The following is a 14,540-nucleotide window of genomic DNA, read 5'->3' on the forward strand; positions in this document are numbered from 1 at the left end:
GTTATTGGTTGAATTATATAAAGCTAACGATAGACTTAATTAATGAAATTAAAATCTTACAAAGCATACACCCATTCATTATAACGTTATCATGTATGATACAAAATTATGATTATTATACAGAAAAGAATGAAGATGAGAGCCTTGAAGATTTGACTAAGTTTAGTAAACTAAATTCGGTCTAAAATCTTAATACATTGCTAGCGGTAAGCTGCTACTTTCAAATTAGCCGGCCGGTGGCCAAGTTAAATTGATAATAAATGTTTTTATATCAGTGTAAATAAATAGATGATGTTTGAAAAAAATACTAGGTCTTCACGTGAAGCTGAAAGACAGCTCGCCATTGCAATTTGCTTTTCGTTTCCACTATGCTTAACCAGAAGCAGGCAAGCAGCTACATGCTAATTGTCTACCAACTCATCATTGCTCCATTATTGTTATTTCGAATTAGCCCATTTTTCCCTTTTCAATGGCGGTTCCTTATAGCCGGCTTTCTTTACTTTTTCTCTATGTTGACTAAATTTTTGGCCTATAAATAAACCCCCACCTCTGCTCTGCTCTCCCATCCCACAAACTCACAATCAATTACATCCACTGTACACACACAACATATCTTTCTCTTTGCTCTTCATCCTTGGTTATAATCCCAGTCTACTAACTACGATAATGAAGGGTGCTTACACCAACCCACGTTTCTCCCTTGCAATGACTGTCATGCTTGCCATGGCTGCTGCATTGGTGCAAGCTCAGGGAACTCGAGTTGGGTTCTATGCAAGAACATGCCCTCGAGCTGAATACATTGTTAGGTCAGCAGTTCAGTCCCATTTCCGTTCTAATCCTAACATTGCACCTGGCTTGCTGAGGATGCACTTCCATGACTGCTTTGTTCAGGGATGTGACGCCTCCATCCTCATTGATGGCCCTAATACGGAGAAAACCGCCCCTCCAAACCGATTGTTGAGAGGGTATGAAGTTATTGACGATGCAAAAACTCAGCTCGAAGCTGCATGTCCTGGTGTCGTCTCATGCGCTGATATTCTAACTCTTGCAGCTCGTGACTCCGTCTTTCTGGTAAACATTACTACGTTTTCTTAATCATATACTACTAAAAGCTCTGTCAATGAATGGCTGATTATGTTTATCTTGCATATATGAAATGCAGACGAGAGGAATAAACTGGGCGGTCCCTACTGGACGCAGAGATGGGAGGGTTTCATTGGCATCGGATACCACCATTTTGCCTGGATTTAGAGAGTCCATTGATTCTCAAAAGCAAAAGTTCGCCGCCTTTGGTCTCAACACTCAAGACCTTGTTGCTCTCGTTGGTAAGTAATTTTACTTCTATAACGTTCTAAAGTTTCTATCTGATTAACATCGAGTCTGGTTGACTTAACATTTGTTCCTGCTTGTTGTTGCAGGAGGACACACCATAGGGACTTCAGCTTGCCAGCTTTTTAGCTACAGATTATACAACTTCACCAACGGTGGTCCAGACCCCACAATGAACCCAGCATTCGTGCCTCAACTGCAAGCACTTTGCCCACAAAACGGTGACGGTTCAAGTCGCATTGATTTGGACACCGGTAGTGGAAACAGGTTCGACACCTCCTTCTTCGCCAACTTGAGGAATGGTCGGGGAATACTAGAGTCCGATCAAAAATTGTGGACTGATCCCTCCACCAGGACTTTTGTGCAGCGCTTCTTGGGTGAGAGAGGCTCGCGGCCTTTGAACTTTAACGTGGAATTTGCAAGGTCCATGGTGAAGATGAGCAACATTGGTGTGAAGACGGGCACTAATGGCGAAATTCGAAGAATTTGCTCTGCCATTAACTAATTTAACTGCAGTTTTATGCAGTTAATCAGGGGGGGTGATGGTTCTTTTATAAATTAGCGTAAGCTGATGAAAAAAATCTAAAAAATGTTTTTTTTTTAAATATTACACATGATTTTTTCCCTATGTTAATAATTTTGTTTAATTGTATCCTTATATTTTTCAATGGAATTATATTTGAATTTTGTTTTATATCTTCCTTACACTTTAAGATTTCAGCTTTTAGTTATAATAGTTGCTCCATTATATCCATTTTGTAGTTTGACTTATTTCACAACAATTGCTCAATAATTGTTTCTCTCCATTATTTATTGATAGGGTCCTGTTAACATATTTCTACAAACGTTGATTATTAGGAGAAATTAACACAAATATTTAACATAAACGTTGTTGAAGAAAACATTTCAAAGTAATAAAATCATTTCACTAATTTTATTTTATTGTCTATTTGTCTCCTGATGCGCCACCAAACTTCTGTTTTAGAGGATGAAAAGCTCAACTATACGAGTACTATGATCCAATCAAATTAAACAAAATCCAAGACGACAGATAAAAGGGATATTACATCGAGAATATTTAATGTATAGTTAGTGTAAGTTTTATGTACCATTAATAAATAATAATATGATACATCATTATTAAAAATTGGGATAATATAAATTGTGGTTCTTGAACTTGGGAATGAGGTCCATTTTAGTATTTGTACTTTTTATATTCACTTTGGTACTTGAACTTGACAATTAGATTTATTTTGTTCTCTAAACTTAGATTTTTCAAGATTTGATGATATGATTAGTGTTTTAGAACATAATTGGATTGGTTAGTAAAGAAGACAACTTGTCAAGTCCTTACTAATAAAAGTTGAGATTAAATCTCTTACATTTCTAAAGGAAATATTGACCGTTTATACAACAAGTGGATATTTCGAAGAATCATGATATAAATGTTGTAAAATATTCATCTCCCTGTCTTTTTCATACATAAGGATGGAGAATTATCATTTTCATATATGATGATGTTATATAAATATATACTTTGAAAAACATTATAAATATTCTTAATTAATTAATAAAATACATCATTCTCATTCTTCTCCTTTTTTTTTTTTTTTGTTCTTTTTAACTCGAGTTGGGTTCTATGCAAAAACATGCCCTCGAGCTGAATCCATTGTTAGGTTAACAATTTAGTCTCATTTCCGTTCTAATCCTATTATTGCACCCGGCTTGCTGAGGATGCACTTCCATGACTGCTTTGTTCAGGGATGTGACGCCTCCATCCTCATTGGCGGCCCTAATACGGAGAAAACCCCCCTCCCAACATCATGTTGAGAGGGTATGAAGTTATTGCGATGCCAAAACTCAGCTCGAAGCTGCAGGTCCTGGTGTCGTCTCATGCGCTGATATTCTAACGCTTGCAGCTCGAGACTCCGTCTTTCTGGTAAACATATTACTGTATTTTCTTAATCATATACTACTAAAAGCCCTGTCAATTAATGCAACGGCTGATTATGTCTTTCATACGTATATGAAATGCAGAAGAGAGGAATAAACTGGGCCAATTTGCCTGGATTTAAAGAGTCAATTGATTCTCAAAAGCAAAAGTTCGCCGCCTTTGGTCTCAACACTCAAGACCTTGTTGCCCTCGTTGGTAAGTAATTTTACTTCAACAATGTTCCAAAGCTTTTATCTGATTAATATTGCTTCTGGTTGTGGTTGGCTTAACATATGTTTGCTGTTGTTGCAGGGGGACACACCATAAGGACTTCAGCTCGCCTGCTCTCTAACTACAGATTATACAACTTCACCAACGGTGGTCCAGATCCCGCAATCAACCCAGCATTCGTGCCTCAACTGCAAGCACTTTGCCCACAAAACGGTGACGACACAAGGCGCATTGATTTGGACACCGGTAGTGGAAACAGGTTTGACACCTCCTTCTTCGTTAACTTGAGGAATGGTAGGGAAATAGAGTACAATAAAAAATTATAGATGTAACACCCGTTACCCGTATTCAACATCGGAATAGGGTACGAGGCATTACTAGAACACATACAATTGTAAACGTATTTAACCGAATTATAAAACTTCATTTAAATTAAAACTTTCAAATTATTAACATGCTTTTATAAATTTTTATAATATATTCTCAAAATATTATATTCATAATAAATAGGACCTACGAGACCGATACATATTCATGCAATTCACAAGTCTTAATAATTCAATGCTTTATTTCCATTTCATTCAATACACAAATTTCTCATGTTCACAATTCAAATCATTAAGTTCAATACTAATATATATTTACCATTTAACTCAACGCTTATCGATTATACCATTCATTAACACATTTATGAAATTCTCAATTTTGCAATGAAAATATCACTTTAGCTTAAATAACAACATCAATTCAACTCATCATCATGGTATAAATTCACTACCACTTATCCATTTACTATAATTCTTTTGGTCTCATTTGTCACTTACCATCCTTAATCAAATTAGGGAACGGTTACGGAAAATTGAGTACTTCACTTCCACTTTGCCATAGTATAACTATGATATTGTGTATGATCACTTAGCACTTTCCGAAGCCATAGCCTTGCCATGGTCTTACACAGATCACATTTATCACTTGTCACTTGTCACTTGTCACTGATCAGATAAGTGTAGCTAAAACTACCACTTATCACTTGTCACTTGTCACCGATCAGATAAGTGTAGCTAAAGCTACCACTTATCACTTGTCACTTGTCGCCGATCAGATAAGTGTAGCTAAGCTACCACTTATCACTTGTCACTGATAAGAAGTACTCAAATCCGATGTTCCGCTCAATTTGATCATTTATTCGATTTTCGCATTGTTATTTTATTCTCAATTCATCAACAAATATATCTCATCATACATTATATAATTCATGAAATTAACATGTAATCATTAAATTTCAGCCATATAAACTTACTATTTCATTACCTTTCCACACTCGTTTCCTATGCACATCACACAAGATATAAACATATCATTCAACCATAGTCGCAAGCTAGTGTATTTAAACATAACTCTTTTTGGAACTAACCATATGATAAACCATTTCACTAGAGATTACATAATTTAAACCTTACCACCCTTTTTATGATCACAAGCATATTTCCAATTAGGCACTTACCATTTCAATGCATAACTTATAAATTTAACGTGGCATAATCCAGCCACTACTTGGCCAAAGCCTAAGCATGTACACCAAATATGTTAGCCAAATACACATATAGCATAAGCATTATAAGCATGGATGAGCACAACATTTATTCATGTATCATGCTTACCAACATGTGTTAATTCATAAACCATTCATGACATTACTTCATGCCAAATCATATACCGAATATACCATACACACATACTATGAACATTATTTTTCACACATGAGCTTAAACCATGACCAATAATGCACAAATATAAGCATCATTTATATTTCATCGTTTATCAATTATAATCAAGCATATGACCAATTATACACAAATCATTCATATATTTCCCAATTTTTCTTCCTCCTCCTCTCCATTCCACATCCTTAATGTGTATAACACATTTAAACAACATTATCCATACTATCACTATTTTCGTGTATGTAAATTCAAGCTGTCTGTCTGAGTCAAAGTCACTAATTTATTTTCTCTGAAACTAGACTCACATATCTTCTTACAATAAAATTTTCAGAATTTTTGGTCTAGCCAATAAGTATAGTTTATTCTTTAAAGTTTCCCTGTTTCACTGTTCGACAGTTCTGACCCCTCTTCACTAAAAATTAATTATCTCATTGTACAGAATTCTAATGATGTCTTCGTTTATTTCTATTGAAAATAGACTCATTGAGGATTTTAAATATATAAATTATAACCTATAATTATTTTTGTACAATTTTTAATGATTTTTTCAATTCAGAATAGGGGATTCCAAAATCATTCTAACCCTGTCTCACCCAAGATCAAATATCTCATAATATAAAATTCTTTTGTGTACACCATTTCTTTTATGTGAAAATAGACTCATTCAGCTTTAATTTCATATATCATTCAGCCTTTAATTCAATTTCCACCATTTTGGGTGATTTTTTAAAGTCACACAACTGTTGTTGTCTAAACCGTTTTATTGCTGAATGTACTCTTTCATAATTTTTCACTTTTTCTCACTTTTCTTTTTATCGATCAAGGTCAATTTCTCGTCTTTCTTGATTTATAACAACACATTTAACTTATTTAACACTCACATTATTCAATTTAATTCAAAAATCACTCTTTGGAAAAAATACATTTTCGCCCCTAAACTTTTCATTTATTCCTATTTCATCCCTAGGCTCGAAAAATGAAATTCATGCAATTCAATCCCATTTTCAAGCCTAAACGAAATTCATATGTATCTATAACAGTTCATAGATTTCACAAAAATCAAAATTTTTCCTTTGAATTTCACAAGTTTACCATTTAGTCCCTAAATCCAATTTCACCCAAAATCACTTTGTAAATGTTGTTTATTTACTAACAACCTTTCATTTTGTACCAAAAATTTTCAATTTTCAGCATGTTCATCCATGGCACAATTTCCATACATTGATAACTTTTCAAATAAATCCTCAAATTAAAGAGAACATGTTATCTCGATCTCAAAAATTTAAAAATTATTAAAAACGGGACATGATTACTTACCAATTTATGCCAAGAAACTCTCTTTTCTCTCTCCTAGGGTTTCCATGTAAATTTTGGGGAAGAAAATGATAGAAAAAGATGATATGTTCATGTAATTAATTATCATCTTTTAATTTCCCCAAATTCCAATTTAGTCCTTTTCATTTTCTCAAATTCCATGGATGATTCATCCATAAAAATCTACCATCTTTTGATTGATAGTCTATTTACCATATAAAGACCTCTAGTTTTGAATTTCATAGCTATTTAACCTTTCTAGCTTCTAGAATTCAATTTCTACATTTGATACAAATAGGTTCTTTCCTTAATTAATCACTAAATCGATAAAATTTTCATATCAATATTTTCATGCAACCTTCCTATCATAATGTAACACATGTCATAATTTTAAAATAAATTTTTTTCCTCGTCGGATTTGTGGTCCCGAAACCACTGTTTTGACTAGACCCAAAATCGAGCTGTTACAATGGACCAATTCCTCCACCAGGACCTTTGTGCAGCGTTTCTTGGGTGAGAGAGGCTCACTGTCGTTGAATTGTAACGTGAAATTCACAAGGTCCATGATGGTCACTAAACTAACTATAATTAAGATAAAAGCAAGCGCACCTATCGAACAATAGTATAGTTATGGTGAGTAGGGAATATCGTATCCACGAGAACTAAAAGTACTAGTAATTATCGTTTTTCTATTATTTAGCCGATAAATTGGAGTTATTGTTTTTAATCTAAATTTACTAATCTAATTTAACTAAGAACACAACAGAGAATGAAATAGGATAATAATCGAAGATAACCAATGAGAAAGACAATACCTAGGAAAGAATCCACCTAGACTTCACCAATTATTCTGAATCTGAATTAAACGATTTATCCACTTGTGTCTTGATCCATAGAAAGCCCTAAATTATGCTAATATCTCTTTCGAGAGTAAGAACAGTTGACTCTAGGTTGATTAATTGAAATCTCTTTCTAGTTAAAACCCCTATCGTCGCATTAACTCGATCTATGGATTCCTCTATTCGATTTGACTCTAATCCGATAGATTTATATCATCCTATTTCTAGGATTGCATGCAACTCCAGTCAATTATGCTAGATCTACTCTTAAACAGGGACTTTTGCTCCATTGAAATAAGCACATTAAACTTGAATTAGTATTCCAGAAATATTAAAATAAATAATTGAGAATAAGAATCAAGTATTTATCGCGTAAATCAGAAATCAAATAATAAGATTCATCATAGGTTTCATCTTCCCTAGGTATCTAAGGAATTTAGTTCATAATTCTGAATAGAAACATCTCAAAGTTAGGATAACCACAAGACATAAAGAAACTCAATAAAACTTTAAAAGAAATTAAAAAGAGATCTTCGATCTTGATGGAGATCCGCTTCCGAGTTGATTCCGATGGCGTTCATTGAGTGTTTTCTTCAATCTTCTCTGATAGTTCCCTTAGGTCTTCTTCTAATTGGTATTTATAGACTTTAGAATGTTCAAAAAGTCTAAAAATTGAGTTTTTCCACGTATCTAGGAAGCAGGTTGTAAAATAGACACAGGCTGGCACATGGGCGTGTGGCCAGCTCGTGTGGCTCACACTGGCGTTTGCCTAGCCCATGTGAAAATCTCAGACCATGTAGATCCTAAAAATAGCTCTTTTTGTTCGATTTTGGCTTATTTTTCGCTCCTTTCACTCCCCAATGCTCACCTAAGTATAGAAATGTGAATTTAACGGATTACGAGCATCTAATTCACTAATTTAGATAATAAATCATCTAAAAATGTATCAATAATAAGATTAAAAATATGTTACTTTTATGACTTATCAGTACATGGTTAAGATGAGTAACATTGGTGTGAAGACAAGCACAAATAGTGATATTAAAAGAATTTGCTCTGCCATTAACTAATTTAACCGCAACTTTATGAAGTTAATCAGGGTGATAGTTCTTTTCTTAATTAGCATAAGCTGATGGAAAAAATCTAAAAATTGCCTTATGCAAAAAAAAAAAATTAGAAAATATTACACATGATAATTTTTTATATCTATTTATGTGATGTTAATATTTTGTATAATTGTATATTATATTTTTCAAAGGAATTAATATTTGGATTTTGTCTTATAATCTTCCTTTACTATAATAGGGTCCTCTTAACATACTTCTATAAACATTGGTTTATTAGGAAAAATTAACACAAAATTATACCACTAAATTTATTATATATTTTGTGTCTTTGTCTCAATTATATAAGCATTAATACCCATCCTTCCACTTTTCCACCCAACCAAAACAAGGGCGAAGCCAGAATAATTTTTTAAAGGGGCCGGATGAAATTTTAATTTTTTATAGTGTATATCTTTATAATTTGTAAATGATTAAATCAAATTTTTATAATTTTAGGGAGGGCCAAAGTGCAATTTTATCTTTACTAATTTAAATTTTAAGAAATTTTAAGGTCCTAATAGTAATTTTACATTTTAGAGGGGCTAGGTCCCCTGCCAACCCCCTAGCTTCGCCTCTACAACCAAACACACATTTTTATTCTACAAGTAGGTTTAGGGTGTGGCAAGTGTCTTATAGAGTTTAGTAAAAAAAATTAAAATTTTAAAATATAAATATAGGTGACACTTGTTTCACCCAATTATATGTGTCAATTATTATTTATTTATGGTACATGAACCTCATGCGATGAGGGTGCATTAAATATTATTTCTTATAATAAATTTATGTTATCTCATTTTTTTAAGTATATAAACTTCTATATATTACAAGACTTTGGATGAGAATATATTGAGAGCATTTTATTTGTTCATTAAGGAACTGATTGTGTGAGTGTAATTGAAGTGTAAAGCTTTAGTGTTTATAGTCTAAATTCTCAGGAGAGGATTTAAAGATGAGTGTTCTAGTTTTTAAGTACAAAGTTGAGATCCCTATACTTAGAGAGTGATAGAGTATGATTCACTTGTTGTATTTTGAACTAAAAATAGTGGAATTACTCATTGAGCTAGACTCAACAGACGTAGGAAAATCGAACTACGTAACAAATTTTGGTGTTTTTTTGTTATTTTGTTTATACAATTTTCACAGTGCCAAGTTATACTAGCCATTACTGTCAAGCATTTTTATTCAACTTAGGCAGTTCAAGCCATTAACAACTTTAGGTCCCAATAACCTGCACAAGTCATACAACTCAATTGTATAATGAAAGCTGTGAAAAAGAGAGATCAATCAATGCGAGGATACTTAGTTAAGGTGCAGTTGATTTTGTGATAATTTGGTGAGTTACAGGCATACCGTATCAAAGATCATACCTATTTCTACTATATTGTTTGGCCTTCAAATGAATATGTATAACACCCAAAATTTTTGATGTCGTAAATCATGTCGTACTAAAACTCAACTAGTTGAACTTCCAAGAATGAGTATTGTATTTATTATCTTTTAATTTTTAATTAAATGTGACACTAAAGAAAGCATCAGAATTGAACTGTAAAAGGAATAATAGAAGTGACTTATGGACTAAATCATAGAGGATAGAGAATTATATTACGCTTAATGTAAGGGGGATATGGGTATCGGTACCCAACAGCCAAGTATCGATACCTTATAGCAGCCAAGTCTCGGTACCTCACTTAGAGGTATCAATATTTCATAGACCTTTCTTAAAGCATAGCTAGATCGTATAATAGGTCAGAGTCACCATTTAATAACATAGATTATCCATATGGAGACACTAGAATAGAGTCACCACTAGAAAGACACCGATAATCAACTGTATCACTAGAGGTTCCTTTAGGCATCGAATGTGACGACATCTATCAGACTGTCGTCAACTTGAGTTAAGGGTGTCATAATATGAGTTTGTTATACGATGATAATTTCAAGTCAACATCCTTATGGATTATGTAAACACTGTGTTTTACTTAACCCTTAGGCACGCCAAAAGGACTTATTTTCTCAATTATCTATGACTACTAACATTGTTGTACAACAAACTAATGCAACTTCTTCATACCAACAATTAGGCTATGCTTCAAAACCACCATTTAGGCCTCCTTATCAAATTTTCTAGGGCAGAGGTCCAGCACCTTCCGGGGGTTGGAGACAAAAAGGTCAAATGTGCGATCACATTGTTATCATCGATTTGACCAATCAAATGTTGGAATTTCAAGTACTCCTTTAGTTCCAAGGACCGCCAATCATTGTACCTTTGAGTTTGGGTTCTCACACAACTATAGCTACAATAGACTTGCATCAGATCCCTTTCATACAACTGAATTTCCTTTTGTAACTTTGGGTTCTCTAGTTCCAATGGTCTCATACTCACAACTCGAGCCTACTCCTCAAATCCACTCTATTGTTGCAACTCCAAAAATGATCCATGATAGCGCCTAGTATCCCGATTCTAGAGCCACGAATCATTTCACCAATAATGTTTATTTGACCAACTCCTCTCTATATCATAGTTCAAGTAAAATTTTGTTAGGGAATGGATGTAGTTTGCCTATTGCTAATGTTGGTCAATCATCTTTACTTATAAGAACTAGACTTTTATCTCTAAAACATTCATTTCATTTCCCTAACATTGCAAACAACTTGTTGTCAATATCTAAGTTCGTGTGGTTCATCAACTATATCTACTAGTATACTCATTAAGACTCAAGACAATGAAAATCTTTGTTACCTATCATCTTAACAAGATTCCCTTATAACATGGCACCGAAAAATGGGTCATTCTTCTCTTGAAGCTTTGTTATATATTTTAAGAGATTGTAATGAGTCTTTTTCTAGCAATAAAAAGTTGAACTTTTGTGTAGCTTGTAGACTTGAAATTCATAAATATTGTTTGTTTTAAATGAAAAATCTTACAAAAAGTGTTCATAAATATAAATTGAAGGCTTTAAGGCAAATATCAAAAAATAGATAAAATGAATATAGCTATGAAGTTTATGTAACACCCCTCAAATTTTGAGTATTTACTCTTGGGCAACAATAATTTTCTCACTTTTGCGATTTAATCATTCCTTGCATTAATATGTCATAATATACTTCTCAATGTTGGCATAACTCAAAATTTCCCTTTTTGTTACTTTATTTCCTTATTTTACTATACCAAGGATAATATCTTACTGTAGGAATTTTCAAAATATTACATTTGTGGTCCCGAAACCACTATTTCGACTAGGCCCAAATTCGGGCTATTACAACTCTCCCCCCCTTTAGGGATTTTCGTCCCCGAAAATCTTTCCAAGAGTAGTTACTTCCAGCTCTCATGAAACACTTTCACTAACATTTCAGAATCACTAATCGATTTAATCTCATATATCTCTTTCCAATAAATATATCACTATATCATACTTTCTGAAATATATATTTTTCATTTCGACTATCCGTCTTCATACTCGTGAATACGCATGCTTAAATACATACAACTCAAATCATATCTCGATAAATCAGTTCACTCCAAGAAAACAATTGAGTTGATTTTAACTATCAAATATTAACATATCAAAGTACTCTGTTTTCTTCATGCTGAAAATACAGCTCACACACACAATATTTCAAAATTCTTTTAGCATGCAAATCACCAGAATCACCACATTTTAGCTCTGGAATTTCATCGTAGCAAAACAATTCACTTTTTAAATATGCATACAAAATAGAAAAATAACCGATCACAAACCGGCCAATCCAATAGGGCTTTCGTCTGACATCATAATTAGCTAACATTCTCATAACATAAGAACTCCATTAGAAACTGAAAAATTATACACATATCTCTGAGGATAAAAAAAATATATATATAAAATATCCAGAAAAGACTATCATGTTCATTTTAATTGTAACCGTCACACACAGGCGTCTTTACCACTTAATTATCATTTCTCTAACAAATTTTGTTATCACGAACCTCACATTATTCCATTCACTAACAAAAATCAATTCAAAAGAACTTCCAGTTAATACATACATTCTTTAGGTATCACACCTTAATATTTTGTCTCATCAAATTTAACTTCTTCTTTAGTTCACATTTATGAACTTATTCAACATGATTCTCGTAAAAATTTCGTCATAAAGCAATACTGATAAGGGGGTGATGGTGAGGTCGTAAAACCTCTAACTTACTCTCATAAATTCATATATATATGACTTAGCTTTCATCATCAATGTAATACCATCATAACCACATAGTTCATTCCAAGCAAATTAACACATCTATTTATTACAAATGTTTTATGTCACTCACAATTTCACACAACAAATTTACTTACTCGAGCTTAATATTAATATCTAATTAAATTCCAATACTTGGCTTCTATTTTACTTATCGACATTTGTCAAATTAGAGAACGTCTTACGGAATTGAGTACTTCGTTTTCTTGATGCCATAGTCCAACTATGGTCTTACACGTAATCACAAATCACATACCGATGCCATAGCCCAGCTATGGTCTTACACGTAATCACAAATCACATACCGATGCCATAGCCCAGCTATGGTCTTACACGGAATCACATATCACTTACCGATGCCATAGCCCAACTATGGTCTTATACGGAATCACATAATCACATGTTCACATGTTGCCATGGTCAAACCATGGTCTTTTCCGTCAATTCATCACATATCACTGAACGAAAGTACTCATTCCTGCGTTCTACACAATTTAATCTTCCAATTCAATTTCCAGCAATTTGATTTTCTGCGTCACGGTCACTAATTTATTTTTATCTGGAGTTGTAGGGCTCCAAATTGAATTACGTAAATTTTCCTAAAAACTAGACTCATATACCTCTCCACCATAAAATTTTCAGCATTTTTAGTTGAAGAGTGGTCGGAACTGTCAGACAGCAAAATAGGGGAAAATTTAAAGAATAAACTGTACTATTTGGCTAAACCAAAAATTCTGAAAATTTTATAGCAAGAAGATATGTAAGTCTAGTTTCAGGGAAAGTTAACGGATCTTAATTTGGATTTTTGTATCTCAAGATATAAATGATTTAGTGACTATGACTCAAATGGACAACTTTGAATAAATTTACAAGAAAATAGTGAAATTATAGACAATGTTACTTATAAGCAAGTTATGTAAATTAAGGATGTGGAATGGAGAGGAGGAGGAGGAAAATAAATTTATGAATATTATGCTAGCATGGATTTGCATTTCAAATGGTTAATTTGCATGATTTGGGCTCGAGGACTAAATTGAGTAAAAGTAAAACTTTAAGGGTAATTTTGGAAAAATGTCAAAAATGACCAAATTGCATGAAATGAATTGTTTTATTATTTGAATTACTAAATTGAATGAAATATTAATTGAGATCAAGATTGGGTGGAAATTCAAGAAAAAAAAAGAAAATTTTCAAAATTTCCCTGAATTTTGGTATTTCTGCAATTTATCCTGGTAAGTTCGTATGAACTATATTTTGTATAATTTTAATTAAATTGAATGCTATTTGGTAATGAATATTATATATATGTGTGTTTGGAATTGAATTATTATTGGATGTTTTGAAATGATTATCGGAAGCTCGATTGGGTTGGAAGCTTGTTGGAGATATATCACATTATCTATTGGTTCTATCGGAAATTTTGGATGATTTGATTCTGGTTATTGTATAAGTTAAATTGGTTAATGATTAGCTCATAAATGTTTTGATTTTGATTGGTTATAAATATGAATGTTTGATGAAATGAAATGTCGGAAAATTCATTTGTAAACTCCGGTAATGCTCTATAACCCTATTCTGGGGAAGGATACGGGTTAGGGGTGTTACAGTTTAATAGATCAGACTCGTCAAATGTTGACTATTCTACTCTAATCTATACATGGGTGAAGTGTACGTATAATTCTAATGATCACTAATGGCCTTCCCTTGTGACCCCAGTAACCCATTCGTCAAATGTTGACTCAATAATTCCTTAGGCCACTAACGCTTCCTACCAAGATCTCACCAATGAAAATTGATTAATCATTTAATTTTTTAAATACTATATTTAATA

General features: G+C 33.0%; 1 protein-coding gene and 1 pseudogene across 1 annotated transcript; both read left to right on the forward strand.

Annotated features, from left to right (window-relative positions):
• The first annotated feature begins 433 nt into the window (after window positions 1–433).
• LOC105795062 (peroxidase N1) lies at window positions 434–2,034 on the forward strand. The gene is made up of 3 exons (XM_012624520.2): window positions 434–1,071; window positions 1,163–1,325; window positions 1,419–2,034. The coding sequence occupies exons 1-3, from the start codon at window positions 667–669 to the stop codon at window positions 1,832–1,834; spliced, it is 984 nt and encodes a 327-aa protein (XP_012479974.2). The 5' UTR covers window positions 434–666; the 3' UTR covers window positions 1,835–2,034.
• Window positions 2,035–2,955: 921 nt separating this feature from the next.
• LOC105796008 (peroxidase N1-like) lies at window positions 2,956–8,440 on the forward strand (annotated as a pseudogene).
• The last annotated feature ends 6,100 nt before the right edge of the window (window positions 8,441–14,540 follow it).

Source organism: Gossypium raimondii, chromosome 3 (assembly GCF_025698545.1).
Source record: "Gossypium raimondii isolate GPD5lz chromosome 3, ASM2569854v1, whole genome shotgun sequence".
Lineage (NCBI taxonomy): Eukaryota > Viridiplantae > Streptophyta > Magnoliopsida > Malvales > Malvaceae > Gossypium > Gossypium raimondii.

What these genes read in the sequence shown, in the direction of transcription:
- LOC105795062 (XM_012624520.2), top strand. Translation starts at nt 667, where the DNA reads ATGAAGGGTGCTTACACCAACCCACGTTTCTCCCTTGCAATGACTGTC. An exon ending in CTCGTGACTCCGTCTTTCTG is followed by an intron (nt 1,072 to 1,162) that starts GTAAACATTACT and finishes TATGAAATGCAG; the next exon opens with ACGAGAGGAATAAACTGGGC. An exon ending in AGACCTTGTTGCTCTCGTTG is followed by an intron (nt 1,326 to 1,418) that starts GTAAGTAATTTT and finishes TTGTTGTTGCAG; the next exon opens with GAGGACACACCATAGGGACT.